The following is a 20165-nucleotide window of genomic DNA, read 5'->3' as shown; positions in this document are numbered from 1 at the left end:
TTCATAATGACCCCCTGCCTCCAGAAACTGTAGGGCACGCTGGAGCTGTCTGGGGCAGAGGGAATCTGTAGCTGATGGGAAGTTAATGATGCTCCCACAAAGATATCCTTTGCTGCAAAAAACCCGAGAGATTAAAAAAAAAGGTCCACTTGACGGGTCTGAGCGGCAGACGAGGGAGAAAATGTTGCAACATTTTTCATTCCTTTCGGGGGAGGTGGGATTAATCAGTGTTCCAAGTCTTTCCAAGAGAAAAAAACAAAGCAGAAAACCAAGATGTTTGTTGATGAGCAGAGAAACAAACAGATACTAAGTCCTAAGAGACGTGATGCATCTCTTAGGACTACATCCTGTCGCTTATGATGATTCGGTTGCTATGGATATTGTAACGGCAGACGACCACCACCCAGCTCCCTCTGGGTTCTGTTCAGCACACCAACCTCACCTTTGATGTCGCATAACCACTCATGTTAAGACACACTAAAGAAGGTCGGGCTGTATGTCAGGTGCATACACTGCACACTTTCTTCTCTCGCTTGAACTTTGTTCTCACTATTCTGTCTTGAACATTTTATTTGTTTAAGCTTTCCTTTTCTGTCCGGTTTATTTATTTCTCACCTGAATGCAATGAGAAGCAGGACACAAAAAGCCTCAAATGCCATAAAGGCTGCAACTACATTCAAATCCAGGACTTTTGCAAAGTGTATGGTTTTCAGCCAGCTGAGCTAACCTTCAAACCAGCAGTTTTTAAAGCAAAACAAAAGGTCAGAGGCTCGGTCTCATGTCTCTGGTCCAGTCTGGCCATCGGGAGGGAACTGTGGATGTACAGAGTAGAACAAAGGAGCAGAGCATGTCGGACTTTTTAATTCATCTCCTGTGAGTGCTTTGTGGGCCCATCTGCGCAGGGTAAGTTTGATTCCTTCACATCTTTCCTGACTGAAATGTTTCATAGGTTTAGGTGCAGATGTTGGCCGTTCGAGGACGTTCGTGCAGGTTGCAGCTTTAAAATATAAAACCGATTCTCCACATTTCACTGTGAGCTCCAGGAAAGGCTTGAGGACAGAAGCATGCTTGTAGATATGAGACAGGCTGCTGCACACCAACATATTTTGTCCCAAGGTATTCACACGAGGAAATATAAGTTTGATTTGAACCCTTTACAAGTGAAATTTCCGATTTTTTTTTTTTTTTTTTATTATTATTTTTTTTTAAACTCCCTTAAAGGTTCTATTATACACCTTATTCACCTCTTTACATGGTCAGTGTACTGATTGGTCAGCTCCAGTGGCCTGACAAACCCAGCCCACCGCTTTCATAAAAGAAAATGTAAAAAAGTATTTTACTGGGTGGAAGAATGGTATGTGCTGCCAACTGCCAACTATTTTACAGGAATAGTGTTGCCAGTTTGACTCTATTGTTGCCAGATTTAGCTGCTTTACGGACCCTGTCTGTGTTTTATCTTTCAAAGGAGTCATTTAGGAGAAATCAAGCAACATTTACAATAAACATCCCCCGTATTGTCCTGAAAAAGTGAGGTCTCTGTTTCCACTCTGCTTCTTCAGCAGCAGTGCCTGTAGGCTGCGGCTTAACTTACATGGATGGTTATTTCATTATGGGGCTCAGCAGTTATGAAATTAGGAATATCATCTCAGCAAAGTATCAGTCTGGAAGTGCTTTGATTGGTGACCGTGGGTTGACATGTGGCCTTAACAAACCGTCAATTTCAGCTACAATTTCAGCTTTGTTTGGTGTTCAAGAAAAAAAACAGAAAAATATGTGAATGACAGCAGCTTTCTAGGTGTGTTAATATGCAATGTGTGACCACAGAGATGAGCAGACAAGCAAACTGATGTAAACAGCTGGCACAAAGCAGAATGCAATCTGATGTGGTCCAAATAATCTAATGAAAGCATGACATTATTGAGTTACATTTCTCAACTTCATTTAACTTTAGATACATTCCATTGGAAATGGTAAGCAACAGTCATCATAAGGAAATCATAAATCCATCCCTTGCACACCTAAAAGCATTATGGTTTTGCCATTTCTTTGCTAGATACTCACGCCTTGGTGATGTTTAGTGCAAGACGGGTCACATACAAACCAAGTAAACGTTTGCTACTCAGGAAAAACTAAGACTGACTTTCTAACGAGCAAAGATGAAATAAGCCAAAATACTTAGATGGGTTTAGAGAAGTTGTATTGAGGTCTTCACCACCAGATAATTACTACTGCACAAAGTGTGGTTGCAAATGTCACCAGTGAAAGATGGCAGAACCTCTTACTAAGATATTTTGGCTTGGCTTTGTGAAAGAAAGTGGTGCCCTGTCATTCATCTTCACGCGCAGTGTACGTTTTAAATTGGAGGCCTCAGCTGGGCTTTATTACATTTCACACTGTCACAGTACATACAAAGTTGTCTATTAGATGGCAGCATATTTTGTTTTTCTGGAGATAATTAAAAAATAGTGTAAAAGATACGCAATGATATCAAGTACTGGTTGTGTTTTTATTTTTTCCTGCACATTTTGCACTGTGTGAAATTTAAGTTTAGGTGGAGACACAATTGAGTGTGGAAAAAAAGGGAAACATGGAGAAAAACCAAGTGGTTTGCTAAGAGAGGAAACTCCTGAATATGTTTTATTTCCTCAGAGAGTATCATGATCTGTCATCTGGAGACTCTTTCAAAGAAGGTTTCAAACCAGATGAGTGCGGAAAAATAAATTGTTCTGGGAATAGCCTGCCTTTATGTTGTAGCTACTCCCTAACAAAACTGACAGGGATCAAATGAGTTTGTTACTCTGAGCAAAGGAGTTACAGCCCTGTGTTTCATTCTAGCACTGAGGTGAAAATACATTGGTTTGTATGCTGTGTGTGTTTAAATAGTGTGTCTGCACGTATGTTAGAAATTCCATATTTGCCCCAGTGGTCTTTTAAGTGGAGTGGATGCAACATGGGGGAGTCGTGTGCCCGTGTTAAGCGATGCATGTCACATGCGTGAAGAGTTTGCTGTGTTTCACTGTGGATGCGGGTCCATCGGTTGAATCCGTGGGAGCGTGTGTTTACACATCAAACACACACACAGAGAGGAAGTCGGTGGAAGTGTGTGTAAAGAGAGGCAGCCAGAGGGATCTAAATGCTTTGATAAATTCTCTGTGTGTGGATAGCAAATGTTTTCCCCAAGATAGGAGACAATAGGACCAGACAGGAGAGAGAAAGACAGACATTCCTCAGAATGCTGTCCTGTCCAGTCCTGTCTTTTCTCGTCACAGAATGGACAGCTGTATCATTTTCGTACCACAGCACTGCTGGGCTCCAGCCCGGTATGTCCCAATCCCAGCATCCTTTTTTTTTTTTTTTCGTCTCGATCTGTCTATCGAACACTGACAGTTACTTTTCATAAAGTTCAAAAACAAACAAACAAAGAAGTGCAGCTGTGATCTTTAACTTAAGAATGAACCTATTTTAAACTAAAGGGATATTTATATGTCATCAGACAGCAGTCGGAGCTCCCTCAGTCTGCAGCAAATCTAATCTAACAACAGAGACCCCCAGAAGAGCACATTTTCTGCATCTAAAACAACTTCAACCTTCATGGCAGTTCAAGCTAACGGTATATATTGCAACTTTTATGTAACTTTTGCATCAAACAGGTGTTTTTTCACTGTTAAAAGACGCACGTCCGTGGTGCTCCAGGTCATTTCCCATAATGGTGGCTGGGTGATGTATCCTACTGCTGATACAATCCTGAAAATACCAGCTCCAAGGCTTTACAAATTAGTTTAAAGCTTTTACAAGCACAAATAATACCAACTCAGTCATTTAGAAAAAAAATAATGCCCAGCAGTGAGGTTTCAAACGAGTCTGATACAAGTCCTGACAGCCTCAGCTGGCAGGATACATTAGGAAGCATCCATGCATAAAATGACTCGGAGCAACATAAAGTCTTTTGGTTATATAAATGATGACAAAGCTACTGTGTAATGTGACAGCGATGCAGTAGTGTAATTACACAGTAGTTACTGTGTAATGCGACAGTGATGCAGTAGTTACTGTGTAGTTACTGTGTAATGTGACAGCGATGCAGTAGTGTAATTACACAGTAGTTACTGTGTAATGCGACAGTGATGCAGTAGTTACTGTGTAATGTGACAGCGATGCAGTAGTGTAATTACACAGTAGTTACTGTGTAATGTGACAGTGATGCAGTAGTGTAATTACACAGTAGTTACTGTGTAATGTGACAGTGATGCAGTAGTTACTGTGTAGTTACTGTGTAATGTGACAGTGATGCAGTAGTTACTGTGTAGTTACTGTGTAATGTGACAGCGATGCAGTAGTGTAATTACACAGTAGTTACTGTGTAATGCGACAGTGATGCAGTAGTTACTGTGTAATGTGACAGTGATGCAGTAGTGTAATTACACAGTAGTTACTGTGTAATGTGACAGTGATGCAGTAGTTACTGTGTAGTTACTGTGTAATGTGACAGTGATGCAGTGAGGTTATAGAACATTTTTTCCTCTGTGGCCTCAGAAAGCTGACATCAAAGGGTCAAAAAGTGGCATTTTTTTGTGGGTTTGCAACATTTTCATGTTGGGGAAAAAAAGGCATAGCATGTATTTTCTAGACTTTTACTTTATTTCACATAGTCTTGTTTGACAGCACCGACATTGGAAACTATCCTATGCCTAAATGCGTCCCCACAGTATGTTTGTAGAATTCACGACCTTTAGTGGTCGTGAGAGCAATTGTATTTAAATTGTAGAAATTGCATCCATGACAGTGACACTCAAGCTATAAAAGATATGTATTTATGTATTTATTCTAACAATAATCATTTTGTAACCTTCACTAGGTGACGTTAATGATTAAACCCAACCACGAAGTTAGCAACTAGCTAAGTAGTGTCTATGAGGGGGATGTTTGCATCGTAAGAAGAATGTATTTAACCCTAACCCTTATTGTTTTCTAATCCTGACCAACGAATGTTGCCTAAACCAAACCAGAAAGTGACAAATGTGATACCTTTAAGGTTTGTATTTAAGAGGAGAAGAAAATTACCTATGTGATCGTATCAATTGGAGGACTTGTTGAACATGGAAAATACTTTGTTGGCATCCCTTTAGTTGGTAAAACGTATACCTGTCATTTGGAGAGCTGTAATTTAAGACGATTCCCAGAATCCCCCTCCCACCAAGTCTGGCATGCTGTGGAAAATAAACACCTAATGAGAACAAAATATAAAAAAAGCATTACATCAATCAGTCAACTGCAGCTAAAACAGACACCTGTGATTATATGATCTTCATATCTAAATGGCTAAGAGCTTCCCTGTAAATATTACACTAGCAAACAATTTCTGAACCTCAAAGTATGCACTGAGAGGCATTTTAATGTTTCTCGCTGTTACTGTAAAACTGCTGAAGCAGCTTTCCAGAAGTTGGGATGACTTTATCTCGCTGTATTTATCAGATTTCGATTTATTTTTTCGCTATATTTCCCCCAATTTAACTGTAAGAATTTTTCGCCTGTCTGGACATGTATCGTTGTTGTGTTTTGTTGTTGATCTGACTGCAGCATATATCTTAAAACCTTAACCCTAAAGATGTGATTCCACTGAAAACGGATAAACAGCCTTGCTTTGCTAGCACTCAAAGCGAAAACAAGTTTTGCATGTTGTGGCTTAACTGATATGAAGAAATCGTTTTGCTCGTTTGTGATAGTGTTGTAATGTTAGAGGTGGAGTCTCTCCTCATGTTCAAACAGAACTCACCTGCCAACTTCCTCGTGATGCTATCTGTGTCCCCCCAAACTCTGAGGCCTATAAGCCAGAGAGACGGGCTGTCAGTCCTTCCCTCTTCCTCCCACGTCTGTCTGTCTGGGCTGACATTTGGGGATCTGATACAGCTGTTAGGACCAGTAGTCTCCCCACAAATGCAGGAAATCCCCTTACTTCTGCTTCACTTCTCTGTTGTGGCTGCATGTCTGTGTGTACATTTCTGCGGCACAGATCCTGTGTGCATGTGCCAGAGTCGGACTGGGTTTTTTCAGTGGGGGGGGCTGAGGATGAGGGGGATTGTTACAGTACTGCCAGGACCAGCAGACCAACCGACCACAGTCCCAAAGGACACAGGACAAAAAGTTCAACACAAACATGGCCTTTTTCTCAGGACACTTCCAGACACTCCTATTTGCTGACCCATGTGGGAGCCCTATTTTTTGCATTGGCCCTCCGGGCTCCCCCTCTCTGTTTTTCTCTTTAAGGAAATTTGGAAGTTTGGCCTCTGAACTGTGACCCCTTTGGGAGAGCAAAAAGCTATCAAATGCGGAGCTGGCAAGAGGCGAGGTTCCTCTCTGGAATGCCTTGATTTGGGTCACATTTCTTTCTCCGATACTGTCCCTCTCTGACTGCTTTACAGGCCTTTTAGCCTCTTTAGTGAGTAACAGAGTTGAGCTTCGTGTAATCCTGATGAATGACACACTCACAACTTTAACTGCACACACTTGTAGACTTAAAGAATCCAGTCATTTTCCAATGCATGTCAGTCCCAAAGTCTTTGGATGACGTGATACTATTAGAGGTTGTGATTTGATAACTGAATGATTAAGAATTACTTCACATCCTCCCCTCAGTGTGATTATCTATTAGATGCCGACCTCGCCAGCCTGTGTTTTGGCATCACTTCCTCCTCAGGGCAGCCTCGCGGTTAATGTCTCCGTCTCCTGTGATTGGCTGTAAAGGGCTCGGTGGTTGGTAACTGGAGGGTTGCTTTGCCAGCGGGAGGCTGTGGGCTGGGCCACGCCGCTTGGCCTGATCTCTAATTAGCACTGGCTTGTCAGCTGGTCAGGGTGGATCTGTCTGGGAAATTGCAGTCTTGCACACACAGACACTAACTCACACAAACCCAAAGCTGGGAAACATACAGCGGAGCAACTGTAGGATGAAGATTGTACCTTGGCTTCAGTTTATCTGCCATTGTGTGGCTTTGACTTGTGTTGCCACTTGATTCTTCTTAGGCTCAAGTGGCTTATTTAAGACGGAGGGTGTGTTTGTGTGTGTTTCAGTGTGCACTGTTAGTGGTGGGGCTGCAGCAGTGAAGTGGTTAACAGTCCCCGGGGAGGCTCATGTTACCAGCAGCAGGGCAGGTCCTTCCCTCCTCTCCCTCCAGTTTCTCTCAGTCTTAGTGCAGACTGAGACAAACGGTGCCCGAGGGATGAAGCATCAGAGCGACCAGTGACAAAGGAGCTGGATCCAGGAACGCTGCCAGGACGAGAGGCAGCGAGAGGGAGACGCAGAAAGCTCAGGGAGAGATAGGGAGGCAGGCAGGGAGGGGGACATATTTATCTGTGTGAACTCTCTCAGCCGCATGGAGTCATGAAGCTCTCTGTCCAGCTCGGCATTTTCCCGCAGCGCCCTGGTTCCCACGGCAACCCCGGCACCCTGACCAGGTAGATACAGTTTATGTATTGGTGTGTGTGTGTGTGTGTGTGTGTGTGTGTGTGTGCACAAGTATGCAAAAGAAACTTTGTCTTCCAGCAGTGATGGCTTTAATTTCTCCCCTGTTCAGGAGTGTTTTAAATCACTGCAGCTTTCTATAAATACACGTGCATATATATATATATTTTTTTTTATTCCTCAGCTGTCCACATTTATTTTCTTTAAATGCCGTGTGTGTGGGAATTCCCCCTGTGGCTGTACGGATGACTTGAAACAGTTGTGGTCACTCTAAATCTCTCAGCACCTCGTTTCTTTTTGCTCCACGGATGCTTTCATCTCTCTAAGCCATGTCCTCGTTCCGCCTGTTGATTTATTCTCCTGGTGAATCGAGCAGGAAGCCCTGTTCTCCCTTTGTCTCTGCTCATCAGGTTGTTAGGGAGGTTGGTCACAATCAGCACTCGTATTTGGGCTCAAGTCTGCCGAGAGCCAGCTGATTAGGGTTGTGGTGGTGATCTGAATCTGGGACTTGTGCCACTGAAAGCCTTTGTTTTTGTTTTGCTTTTTTTTTTAAACCCATAATTATGATGTGTCTTTATTCGTTGGTGGGAAAATTCAGGGCGTCCAAGTTAGCTGCTGAGCAGCACTGCTTTGGGCTGTCTGAAAATCAAACCTGAGAGATGAATGATGACTGGAAGCGGATACTAATAACAGACTATTGAACCCAAAACTAATCTCAAGGTCTGAAGGTCGGCATTAGATTTGGATTCCATGACATATCCGATTATGAGCCATTTTCATCAAAAATCAGGTACTCTAGTTTCACACATATAAGAATATTTCCTGTGGCACACAGGCCTCATGCTGTGATGTTTGTGTTAACATTAGTTCTTTAATGACTGTGTTATTAACCAATTACCACAAAGTGACCAACTTGAGTGGTTCCAGACACTTTAATGAAGATTTCCTGCTTTTCTTGCTTTAATAACGATGACATTTAAATGCTGTTGCATGAGCAACTAATTGATTTGTTTACCAGGTTAAGTGATCAATACATTTGCCATGTGCAGCAGCCTTGTTGGAGCAGTGAGTTGAGTAAAGAGATGAGATCAGCAGCTGTGATTTATTCCAAATTCATCCTAAGTCTTAGGAGCTTTTTACAAAAATCTTCTAAATTAAATATGTTTCCGTCCAAAGTTTGTAAATTGATTTTTCTAAAGGTTGTTTCATTGGGATCAGAGGTGGGTGGCACTGATTTGAGTTTAGCGATTGTCATCTTTGTCTTTTTGGATCCAGAAGTCACCATATTTGTGGCCTACAGCGTATTTTATTGTGTTCAGAACAGTGATAATAAGTAAGTCACAATGAGGAGTGTTTTATGAGAGAACCTGATGCTTTTTAATGGGATTCTGTTGGAACCACAGATGTTTTCACCACAGCACCAGGTGGCCATTAGTGGTGTTGCACTTTTTTGGGCTTTTCCTCGTTGGCTTCATGTCTAAAACCTGCTGGTTTCAACAGATTCTTATAAACAATCTGCGGCCAAAAGTGCTTAAGAAAAGGTCGACATGACGTGATGTAATTAGAAGATGAAAGTGCCGTCAAACCTTTAGGAAATATTACAACATGCACTCAGCTTGTTAAGTTGCATTTATCTTTTTTTCACATCCCAGTTTTTTTCCGCTTTGCCGAAGCATTAAAAACTTTTTAGACAATAGAAGTTTTACGGATAATGTGTCTAAAAAAAAGCTGGATGGAAGCTGCTATAGCCGCCTTTCTGTTGTCACACCACTTTCTCGACAGGGTTATGAACCCGTCCTTGATGGCTTTCATAACGCAGTCAGCTTTTCATCACAGCTCTGGAGAGAGTGTGTCGGTCTGTGTCTCCCGCTGCAGCCAGCCCTGCTCTGGCTGTCACCATCAGCCTCCCTCTGGTCCTTTCAGAGTCATGTTTGCCAACTGGCTGGGCTTCCTGTCCCCCGCAGACTCCAAGCGGATACAAGCACAAACACACACCCCCATACACCCCCATACACACACAGGCATATTTGCAAATATCCTTAACTCCCGGCGCGTTTGCTCTGTTCACGAGTCAGTTTGAACAGTTCACACACACACACACACACAAGCACGCCATGATGTCACCCCACAGACGAGCCTTTGTTCATGTGATGGACAACCCCATTCAACCAGTCTGCGTATGTTCGTGTGCTTGTGTGTGTGTGCATCCAAGTTGAAGTCAGTTTAATGGAGAATAAAGGAAGAGAATCACCAGGCAGTCTGAAACACCAAATTCTTCCTTTATTTCCGTTTAGCAGTGAAGTTAATAGATGAACTCTTTCTCTTTTCTTCTCATATAAAGGCACATATGTATCGGTTACACAACTCGACAGACATATTCACACTCTCTGCATTTGCAAATTAATTCAAATATACTATATGGAGCCATAAACACGATGGCTTCAAGTGATAAAAGGGGATGGAAAGATCATTCGTTAGTATTTAAATCTCACCACAGCTCGGAAAAGCATTTTCCTTTCTGCAGTCACGCTGACGGCACGTTTTTCTCGTGCGTCTCAGGACTTTAAACATGAAACATGTCCCCTAAGAGCAGCTGTTTAATAAGACTCAAGTGGACTCTCCCATCCTCTCGACTCTGGAACAGATACGGTCTTAAGTGGACTAAAGTGAGCTTCTGTGTTTCTTCTGTTCTGTGCATGTTGTGCGTAGCTGGGATGACAGCAGCTCTGTGAGCAGCGGCATCAGTGACAACATCGACACAGATGACATCAACACCAGCTCTTCCATTTCTTCCTATGCCAACACACCCGCAGCACAGCGCAAAGGACTCAATGCACAGGTACGAGACGACACACACACATGCACGGATGTAGGAAAACAGGGAAAACTGCGATCCCTGCACATCCTCCTTTAAAGTGCAGCTGAGTCAGGTGCTGCTCAGCTGGAGGACAGGAAACCTCCAGAGGACAAAGGGCTGCCTGAAGCACGCTCGCTCATCCAGTCTTTGATTGTGCAAATAGGCTTTTGTTCAAGATTAATTCACTCCACTTTGGATCTGGTCCCAAGTTGGTAAAATAAGACATAAATATCATTAAAATCCGTTCCAATCTCTAGTATCTTAGTACCAATCAGGGTCTTTTTGGTTTGTCATGTTGGGGGTCCTAAAGATTTGTGGCTGGAAATATTTAGTAAAACAAACAAACAAAAATACTGTATGTGTGCTGTATTAATGAGCTGTCAGTGTCTTACCTGCAGTAGCAAATAATCAAATCACAGCCTCAACAAAACATTCGTAATATATATATAAGGCAGTATTTTGGTGCCTTTCTCCGGACCTGCAGTCATACACGATGATGGGTCATTAACAGCTCTTAAATCATGATGAAACGCAGAAAGCACAAAAAATATTCTCCCATCTTTAAAGCTGGAAACAAGTGTCACAGAAAGAAGTTCAACGGTCACACACTGGATTTACACACAAAGTTGTAAAGTGATAACACCCCTCTGCAGCCACACTGGCCTGGCAGAGATAGTTCAGGAGTTTCAGTGGGTTTTAGGGTCTGAACTGTGAGTGCACCTTGTGATAGAGTGGATTAAATACATGTATGATGAAGCTTAAGGCTTTACAGTTACACTTTTGCTGCTGGATCTCGCTTGTTTCTGGACTTTAGTTTACTCAAGTAACTTCTTTTAGTTCAATGATATCCTAGCAGCACATCCGTGGGCTGTGAAAACGTATTCAGATTCACGTGTATATTGTACTTGCGGTATATTTCGACTGATGAGAAGCCAATCAGAATGTGATGAGTGGCCATTATTGCTGAAGAGGTGGAGGTGCTGATGTGAAAACAAAGGATGGTACAAAGGAGCCTTTATCTCGGTGCAGCTGCCTGACACGGCGCAGGTTAATAAAGTCTGCCTCATCTGTCCTCAGGCAATCACTCACTGGCTGGACTGTGGTTTTCAGGTTCTGAGAGCACAGCAGCTTGTTTAATTTTTTTTAATGTTGTGTGAACAGCTGCTGAACCTCAAAGCAGCCGTTAATTTACTGTAAGTTACATAAAGTCTGGTGAATTAGGTACAATATACAACGTACTCGATAGACACCCTCACAAAGTGTCGTCGGATTTGTTTACAGCTTTCAACATTTATGTTTTTGAGAGATTCAGAGAAAGATGTTAAAGTCTGACTTTGTAAAATCGCAAAATGAACAGAAAGTGAATGAGGAATAAGACAGCTTCGGTATGGGTGGCATAATCATACAGCTTAAATGCATCTGAACTGTGTAATCAATTCAAAAACACTCAACCATAAAGGATGGTTATTAAATAAAATCATTATTCTGAGAAAATACTGGTCAAAGATCTAAAAAGACCTGCTTTTTATATTTTTAATTCTAAGACTTTTGGGCTTCCTTCGACGGCTACCTTCCTCAAAAGAGCATCAGCTGCTCAGCCAATGAGAAACAGTAACTGAGGAAGGCTTTGTGCTCGAGCCTTGATGTGGAAAACTTAGTGGCGTGTTGCTGGTAGGATTAACCAGTATGAGAGTTGTCGTTATAAAACGGAGCACTTTTTTCAGCTACTTGGCAGCATGTCGGTAAAAAGCCTCTTTCAGCAGTGCTGAATGTCACATACTCTGTGTGTGGTTTCAGCCTGTGACGGATGCAGAGAAGCACTCTGCCTCCACAGCAGTTCACCAGGCTTGGACGGGAGACGAGGTGAAAAGGCCGGACTGCGGGTCAGACAGCGGGGTCAGGATGGATTCAGGCTCTAAATGGAGCCGCAAGAACCCTTCTGACATCTCCGACGAGTCTGACAAAGGTGGCTCGGGGAGGAAGACCCCCTCCGTGTCCCACACAGGCTCTTGGAGAAGAGGCATGAGTACTCAGGTGGGGGTGACGTCCCCCCGAACTAAAAGCACCAGTAGCACAGGCTCCTCGGGTTCGGTTGGACTCAAGAGCCACAGTTCAGGTAACACAGATGTCCAGACAAATGATTAAAGGGATAGTTCGCCTCTTTTGACATGAAGCTGTATGACATCCCATATTAGCAATATCATTTCTGAACATTTTCTTACCCCCTGCTGCGTCCTGTGAGCCGAGTTCCAGCCTCGTTTTGGTGTTGACGAAGGTAGTCCGGCTAGTTGGCTGGGGCTTAAAAAATAAGCGTTCAAAAGATTAATACATTTGCATCACTCGGCTCACAGGACGCAGCAGGGGGTAAGAAAATGTTCATAAATGATATTGCTGATATGGGATGTCATACAGCTTCATGTCAAAAGAGGTGAACTATCCCTTTAAAGTCCCTGATTGTTTCTGAGGTCACAGCAACTCCAAATCACCCATCTGACGTCAGGTTCTGTGTCCCGCAGGTAAGACGGATGACATAAAGGTGTCAGAAAAAGGACGGCGCTCTCCTCGTTCTAATGGCCTTCACCGCTCGCCCTCAGACGCCGGACGCAGCAGCGGCGACGAGGCGAAAAAGCAGTCGGCCCCCACCAGCCGTACATCGACCGCTAACACTCTCACGCACACGGCCTCTGACCCACATCCACAGACGCACACATTGACCTCACGCACCCCGACCAGCACCTTCGGCTTTAAAAAGCAAGGACACGGCATGATTACTGTGGTCACCGCCAGTGGCGCCACCATCACCAGCGGGTCCGCCACCCTGGGGAAGATGCCCAAGTCTGGGGCACGCTCACTGTCAGGGGGCTTGAAGTCCGGTGGGCCGGAGGGCGGCTCTGTGCTGGGTCACCACGATGACGGCTTCCTTCCCATGAGCGCCCGCTCCACGCTGCAGTACCGCAGCCTGCCCAGACCCAGCCGCTCGGGGGCGGCGGCCCGCAACGGAAACCGCTCGTCCACCAGCAGCATCGAGGCCGCCGTGCTCTCCGTCACCTCTCATGGGAAGAACTCGAACAGCATCGCCAAGCAGAACAGCTCAGGAGGCCTGCTGGCCAATCAGACGGACCGGGAGAAGGGCGTCTCTGAGATCGACAACCTCAGGAGTGGAGGTGCAGCGACGGTCCCTCTGACAGGAAGACAGCAGGTGTCTTCTCCTACGCTGCGCAGGTGAGCACGCACGCATGCTTACAGAGCACCATTGGTCTGCTTGGGGATCTGACTCATGAGCCTCTTGTATGGGCTTGACTTTACATTACATTACATTTGGGTCATTTTGCAAACGCTTTTATCCAAAGCGACTTACAATAAGTGCGTTCAACATCGATAGGCAAGAGAACTTCAGGTCACAAGAAATCATAAGTGCATTTCCTTCCAAAACCAAATAGCTAAGAGCATAACTAGTGCTACAGTAAGTGCAGTAAGTTAGGTACCGAGACAAATGGGAAGACAATTTAGGAAATAAATAAGTGCGTACTTTACCCACACACACTCACACACAGAGTTTTTAAAAAGGCCGTAATCATGCAGTCACAGTACATGTTGAGCAGTGGTGAGTAAGCATCACACGAGTGGGCTTGTTTGGCTCACACACACAGTCTCTGTGAGGTTAAATCAGGTCTTTGTGAATGCAGGCCTTGAGCTGAGCTGATCAGCTGCCAAGCCTCAGCCTTGGTGATGGTGGGGGGGGGGGGTGAAAGGAGGGCGTGGTGCCGTGTAATGGAAGTGGAGTCTTACCTCAGTGCTCTGCCCTCATTAATATGAGGGGAGTGATAACTCTTCAAAGAGAATGAGCAGCTATTATCGCCCACTGCGGCTCCAGTCATCACAGCCTGCCATTTAAGTCTAACCCAAGATTAGCATTGAATGAGGAGAGAGTCGTGTGTGTGTGTGTGTGTGTGTGTGTTGGTCTTGACTCAGATTTAAGGAACTGGCTCTACCTTAACTGACTACAGGCCTGCTTCTGTATTTCTTGTTTCTCAGAGGATTATAATACTGGAGCTTCTATTCTGTCGGCAAACACAAGTCAGTTTGTTCGTCACTTTGAACCCACAAAGCCATTAATGTTGATTAATGATTTGTTTTTCAGCTAATGACTTTGGTGCCCCCATCCTCATCCCCCCGCTCGCCTTTTTCCATCTCTGGTTTTTCCTCAGGCTAAATTTCCGCTTTCTTTTAAAAGAAAGGAAAAATGGGTTAAAATCCTGCTTATATGTTCTTCTTTTTGACATAAAGAATAACGGGTTCTTTTTTTCTTTTACAGTTTCAGAAGAATAAGAATTTGTGAACTTTGTCCTGTTGGTTGCGAACCTAAGATTTCAGTCAACATCTTCTTCCCGTGTCGCTGATTTACTCCAGGTTATTTGGAGGAAAGCCCAGCAAACAGGCTCCGGTCACCACAGCTGAAAACATGAAGAATTCGACAGTCATCTCCAACCCCCATGCTACCATGAACCATGTTGCTACGGTGCTGGAGTCCCCCGACGGGGGGCTCGGAGGTGTGGACAGCGACACCAGCAGCCCCTTGTTTGGAGGCAGAGCGCTGGGATCAGGAATGGGGACGCTTGGCAGCGAACAGGTGAGGACTGATGTGTCGATGAACGTATATAAAAAGAAACCAGCAGCCCGGCTGAAGATTCTCATAGTTCATCAATCACCTTTTTTCTCACATTAGTCACGTGACTTGTTGTCAAGTCAGCTGTAAGTTAAGATTAAAAGTCATTATGTACCCTTGAGCTTATAAATGATTGATGAATGGATGTATAAAAAGTGCAGGAAGTTGTTTATGGAGCTACTCACAAGACTTTGGCGAGGACACAGGGATTATTTTGTTCTCACCTTACTGAAGCCACAAATGTGCTGAAGCCCTCGAACGGCTCGTGTGTTCAGAGGGGCAAGCGCCGGCACTTGTTTGACTAACTCAAGGCTATATATTGTTTCAGAGCAGAAATGTCTGAGCGTGCTCAGTCACGAACTCTCCATCATGTTTTCGCATGATTCATACGTTTTATCAGACAAGATATGAATCATAATGATACAGGGTTTTGTTTTTCCAGCACAAGTCTTTACAAACAACAGGGTCAAAAGTTTAATCAGTTCCCTTCAATAACACACAAACCTCACCAGAAGAAGAACATGTTTTTCTAGAAAACCTTTTATTTAACAGAAATGGTTTTCAGTGTCATCACTGACCAACTTCATTGTGTTTAGAAAATAGAAATTTAGAATTTGATGCGGCAACACCCTCAAAAACTCAAAAACTGGCATCCAAAAGATGCTTTTCTCGTGACGGTTGATAGCGGCCGACCTAAAAGAGGATGAATGTCTGATTTGTGAATTAATAAATTGTCAGACATGACTCCAAATGAACCGTAACGACTGCTGGATGCCAGCGAGCTAATATGTCAGTGTTCTTGTTACAAGTTGTGTTCTCCCCCCTGGTGGACAAAATAAAAGTAGCATAAAGAATAGAGACTGCTGATATGAGGCCTCGAATTCAGGTCATCGCCATAACTCATAAGGTTGCTCTCTCCCAAAGTTTTATCTTATATATTGTAAATAAGAACATATATTCATAACTTAATATCACACTTTTCAAATGACTTGAAACTATAATGACTCGATAGAAAGAATGTCTGATTTTTCTAACTTGGAGGCTACAGTCATCTATATCATCTTTTACCTTCCACAGGCCTCCAGCCCGGGATCAGTCTACTCCTCCACTGGCCCCAGTAACAGCCTGACGTGGGGAACCACCTTCAGCGGCTCCTCTGTCCCGAGCAGGGAGGGCACGCTGGGTGGGCACGGCGGGGCGGGCAGCATGGGCTTTCCTTCCGTCAGCAGCATGCACACCAGCAGCGAGTCGATCGACATGAGCCTGAGCAGCGCCGGAGGTGGTGTTGGTCACGGGACCCACAGGGAGGACACGCTGTCCGCTCTGGGTCGCACCGGCAGCGTCAAGACCGGCATGTCTGAGAGGTGAGGACACACAAAGGACACCACGAGGGAGTCTGTTGTTTAAAACTGAGAAAATTTCATTTTCTTTTCGTATTTGATGAATAAATTACAAGAAAAGTAGAACCTGTGAGTAAAGTGAATTAGAGGTAAACACTGTCATTGAGGATAGATCAGATTATATTTAATTAAACAGCAATGATAATCTAGTTTTAGAAGGCCGGATGTGTATTTTTCTGTGCTTTGAAAGAGTCACATAATGAGCTTGTAAAGTTTTCACACTTTTGTTTCTAAAGGACTTTTCTTTGTTTACTTTTAAGCTATTTTCAGACATTAGATAAGTGACATTAATGGCTTCATGAGTGTTTTAAAGCCACCGCCTTCAGTCATTTAAACATCGGTTACATTGATATTATACAGAAACCCTTACGGTGAGTTTTCTCCCAGCAACATGTTGTCATGATTCATAGAAGCACATCAAGCTTTCGGTGGTTTTGTAGAACATTCTGGTGCCGATGGCATCGCTTTCTAACATCGCGTTTCTACATATTGAAGCTTGCTGAACAGTCGGTGTTGGGAAATATTCTGACTGGCTTTGCACTCGTGTTTTCTTGCACTTCAGCAGGTCAGACTTAAGCCAGGTTGAACGTAAATATGTAAACATTACGGTCTGACCTGGAAAGATTAATAGTAACTGTTTCTGAAGAGCTCCGCAGTGCTCGATCAGACGTCAGACTGATGGGAAAAAAAAACCCAGTTCATGTCTGAAGTGGCTTAAAATTCACTGATCCTGATCCTGCCCGGTCCTGTCCTCAGCATCAGTTTTAGAATCCATAATCAAGATATCAAGCGACCATGTTGCTTCTTGTTTGCCGTTTTGTCTGCGCCCAAGCAGAGAAACAAAATTCCTCGGCGTCCTCGGCTGGTTACACAGTTATGCTGTGGTCACTGCAGCAGATTCCATCCTGACAGGTCGAATGTGCAATGTGAAAATGTCTCAGAAGAAACTTTATACCATGTGGACTGGGTCATCATTATCCTCGCCAGGTTTTCTCATTAGCTTAATCGGTAAAGAATCTTGCAGTTGATCTCTGTTCTGAAGCACACCTTCATCTACTTCACTCTCTAAAACTTTGCTGTTTCTCTGTGTGTTGTGCCCCCCCCCCCCCCCCCCCCTCCCCCCGTCTCCCATCAGTCCCCTCTCCTCCCCCTCTGCTAGCCCTATATTCAGCCGAAACACGCTACCTCGGAGGCAGGACAGGTAAATCTACCTGTGTGCAGTGTTAGGCTTCTGTTGAGACAGCTGTGTGGGGGTCCTAAAAAAACCATCATCTGCTGTCACACAGGGAGCGCCACAAAGAACCTCAGAGAGTCTCTCTGTGTGGTACTTTCTACTTTAGTGGTTTTGTATGACGTACGTTGCTCTGTGTGGTGGTGTCTGGTTGTTTTTAGGACCTCTTGCTCCTGTATGAATGAATGTAAATGTGAGATTGTCAGTGTGGATGTTGGCAGCTTCAGTGTTTTTGTTCAGTGGTCGGTTCTAGTCTGTGATGACTGTTCACATATTGCCACCTAGTGGCTGACTGCAGAATTACACGAGCAAATTTGAGTTACATTAGCCCTGAGAATCTTTTGTTCACAAAGCTAAAGTTGTATGTTGTAGATGTTTGTCTTTTTTAAATTTATTCTAGGGAAGAATCTTTTGGATTAAGTAAAAGTAAATAATGACCTGACTAGACTGACAATTTAGCAGTGTAGAAGTAGCTCTGTTTGCTTGCCTGCTTTTTTTGTCTCTTCTGAAGTGTTTCTCTCCCACAGCGGGACACACTGTGGTAGAAACACTCTGCCTAAGAAGGGATTCAGGTACTATATTCACTTTCTGCAGGACACGTTGCATTTTCGAACACTGGTTCACCAAATTGTCTTTTTTTTTTTCTGCGTCCATATTCACTCGTCCAGGCTTCTGCTCACGCTTTTATAAAAGTTTTTGTTTGGCACTTTGGCACATATGTTGTTGTGTTGTGCTTCTGTCGAGAGGTGTGTAATTTTTGTCCCTGTGCAGAGCTATCACCGTGTTGTGCTGCAGCAGGCATGATGTTGTATGGACGTCAAGTTTTCTTTGGCTTCTTTTCTGCTTTTCCCCCAAAGTTTCTGTTGCTCACAGCTGAAATCAGCCTACGTTCATGTTGTTGCAGCATCTGATTCATCTTCATGTTAGATCCCAGCTATTAATCTGGCTGCTTCAGGGAAGAAAATCCCCCTCACCGACTGAAAAATCCGATCCCACATCAGCTTGTTTTGTAAAAAGTGTCCACATTGGCACATTATTGTACCCTGCCTTCAGCTTTCACGGTTTCTTTCACTTCCTTTAGGTATGGCCCCTCACCACAACTGCGGGGCCACGAGGAGGCCCGTGATTGGCTGCGCTCCCACTCTACCAGTGGACTGCAGGACTCAGTCAGCAACTCCCCGTTCTCCCCCGGGTCCAGCCTCACCTCACCCTCCGGTACTCGCTTTAACTTCGGACAGCTGGGTAAGCTACCAAAACCCCACATTAGATCAAATCTAAGGGACAGTAAGAGATGGCAGGTAACAGATTTAATCTCTAAGATTAAGGCTCTAAAAAACCGACCGATTATATATTTAAGTTATTTTTCTAGCAAAAATGAGACCGTTTTCATACTTCAGGTGTCCATTTTTGGGTTTTGGTTCGACAAAAACCTTAGAATCAGGCAATTTTTAAAAGCTCAGTTGATTAAATATCCAAATGATGTATCCGTGATATAAAAGGGAATTTTTTTGTCTCATTTGGATTCGCAGCATCAAGCCCGACCTCTGCAGCTCAGATCAATCTCACTGGTCTGCGCAACAACAGCCTGACGAATCAGGACGACCCTTCCAGCGACAACCGCCTGAGAAACTCCTGCATGTCACTTGATGAGAAGACTCGCACCATGAGCCGATCCGGATCCTTTCGGGAAGGCTTTGAAGAAGGTGAGAGGAAACAGGAGGAATTTAGTTTTCAGCGATTGTGAGTCCCAGTCAAGTTTCCTTCAGAAAATTTGGGGGTAAAAATCTGTAATTAGGTGCAAGCCATTTCTAAATCTCTCTATAACTCTGAAGCATCCTCATGCCAAAAGAATTATTAGTACATTAGTTTACAAAACATTAATGCAGATTACAATTGATCCTCCAGGAAAAAAAAGCTTTATCCCCTAGAAATCCATAATCAGCTTTGGTTCAAGCTTTGTTTTTTGGTAAGCTTGTTTATTATTGGAAAAAGTACCGAGCGCAGTGCTTTTCTCACCAGCGGGCTCCACGCTCGCTCAGGCGAACAGCTCAGGAGAGCTTTCACCGCTGGAGTCTCCTCAATCCTCAGAGCCACAGAAGTGCAGCGCTTTGATTTAGAGGAACATACGGGCACAGGAGGGAGGACTGGAGCGTAGTATTGTTGAAAATGAGAAAAATGCAGCTTCTGTTGTGTAAAAACGTGCATTTAAGTTAATCACAACATAAACAGTTAACCACAGCATAATGCAGCCACAAGACACGTTTTTAAGGAAAGCGCACAGCTTTCTCATGATGGCCAAAACTGTTTACGTCTCCATTTACCTGTGTAATGCTGTGATCCTGACAGTTTAAATGTCCGTCATCAGCTGATGAATAAGAACTTAGTACCACAGTACTTAGAACTTAGACTAATTTTACACTTCAGAGGAAAGAATTAGACCTAATGGAGATCTAATCCATTGGTTTTGCAAACTTACATCAGGGGAATTATCTTACCTGGTTAATCCAGATTCAAACTTTGAAGAAGACATTATTAAAGATACTTAGATCAAAAGA

General features: G+C 43.8%; 1 protein-coding gene across 5 annotated transcripts in view; it reads left to right on the top strand.

Annotated features, from left to right (window-relative positions):
* The window catches only part of nav2a (neuron navigator 2a), a 242925-nt gene that overhangs the window by 204630 nt on the left and 18130 nt on the right, over window positions 1–20165 (top strand). For 4 of the 5 annotated variants that reach the window (XM_075466795.1, XM_075466785.1, XM_075466776.1 and 1 more), the window contains 9 exons: window positions 10166–10295; window positions 12111–12429; window positions 12830–13535; window positions 14724–14943; window positions 16057–16343; window positions 17515–17580; window positions 18138–18182; window positions 18692–18852; window positions 19140–19313. In XM_075466795.1, the coding sequence (XP_075322910.1) occupies window positions 10166–10295; window positions 12111–12429; window positions 12830–13535; window positions 14724–14943; window positions 16057–16343; window positions 17515–17580; window positions 18138–18182; window positions 18692–18852; window positions 19140–19313 (2108 nt within the window). Of the gene's footprint in view, window positions 1–7192; window positions 7450–10165; window positions 10296–12110; window positions 12430–12829; window positions 13536–14723; window positions 14944–16056; window positions 16344–17514; window positions 17581–18137; window positions 18183–18691; window positions 18853–19139; window positions 19314–20165 lie in introns of those variants that run through there. The other variant, XM_075466811.1, reaches the window with a different exon arrangement.

This window comes from Odontesthes bonariensis, chromosome 1 (assembly GCF_027942865.1).
Source record: "Odontesthes bonariensis isolate fOdoBon6 chromosome 1, fOdoBon6.hap1, whole genome shotgun sequence".
NCBI lineage: Eukaryota > Metazoa > Chordata > Actinopteri > Atheriniformes > Atherinopsidae > Odontesthes > Odontesthes bonariensis.
The sequence above is the reverse complement of the archived record's forward strand: the minus strand, read 5'-3'. Positions and strand labels throughout refer to the sequence as shown.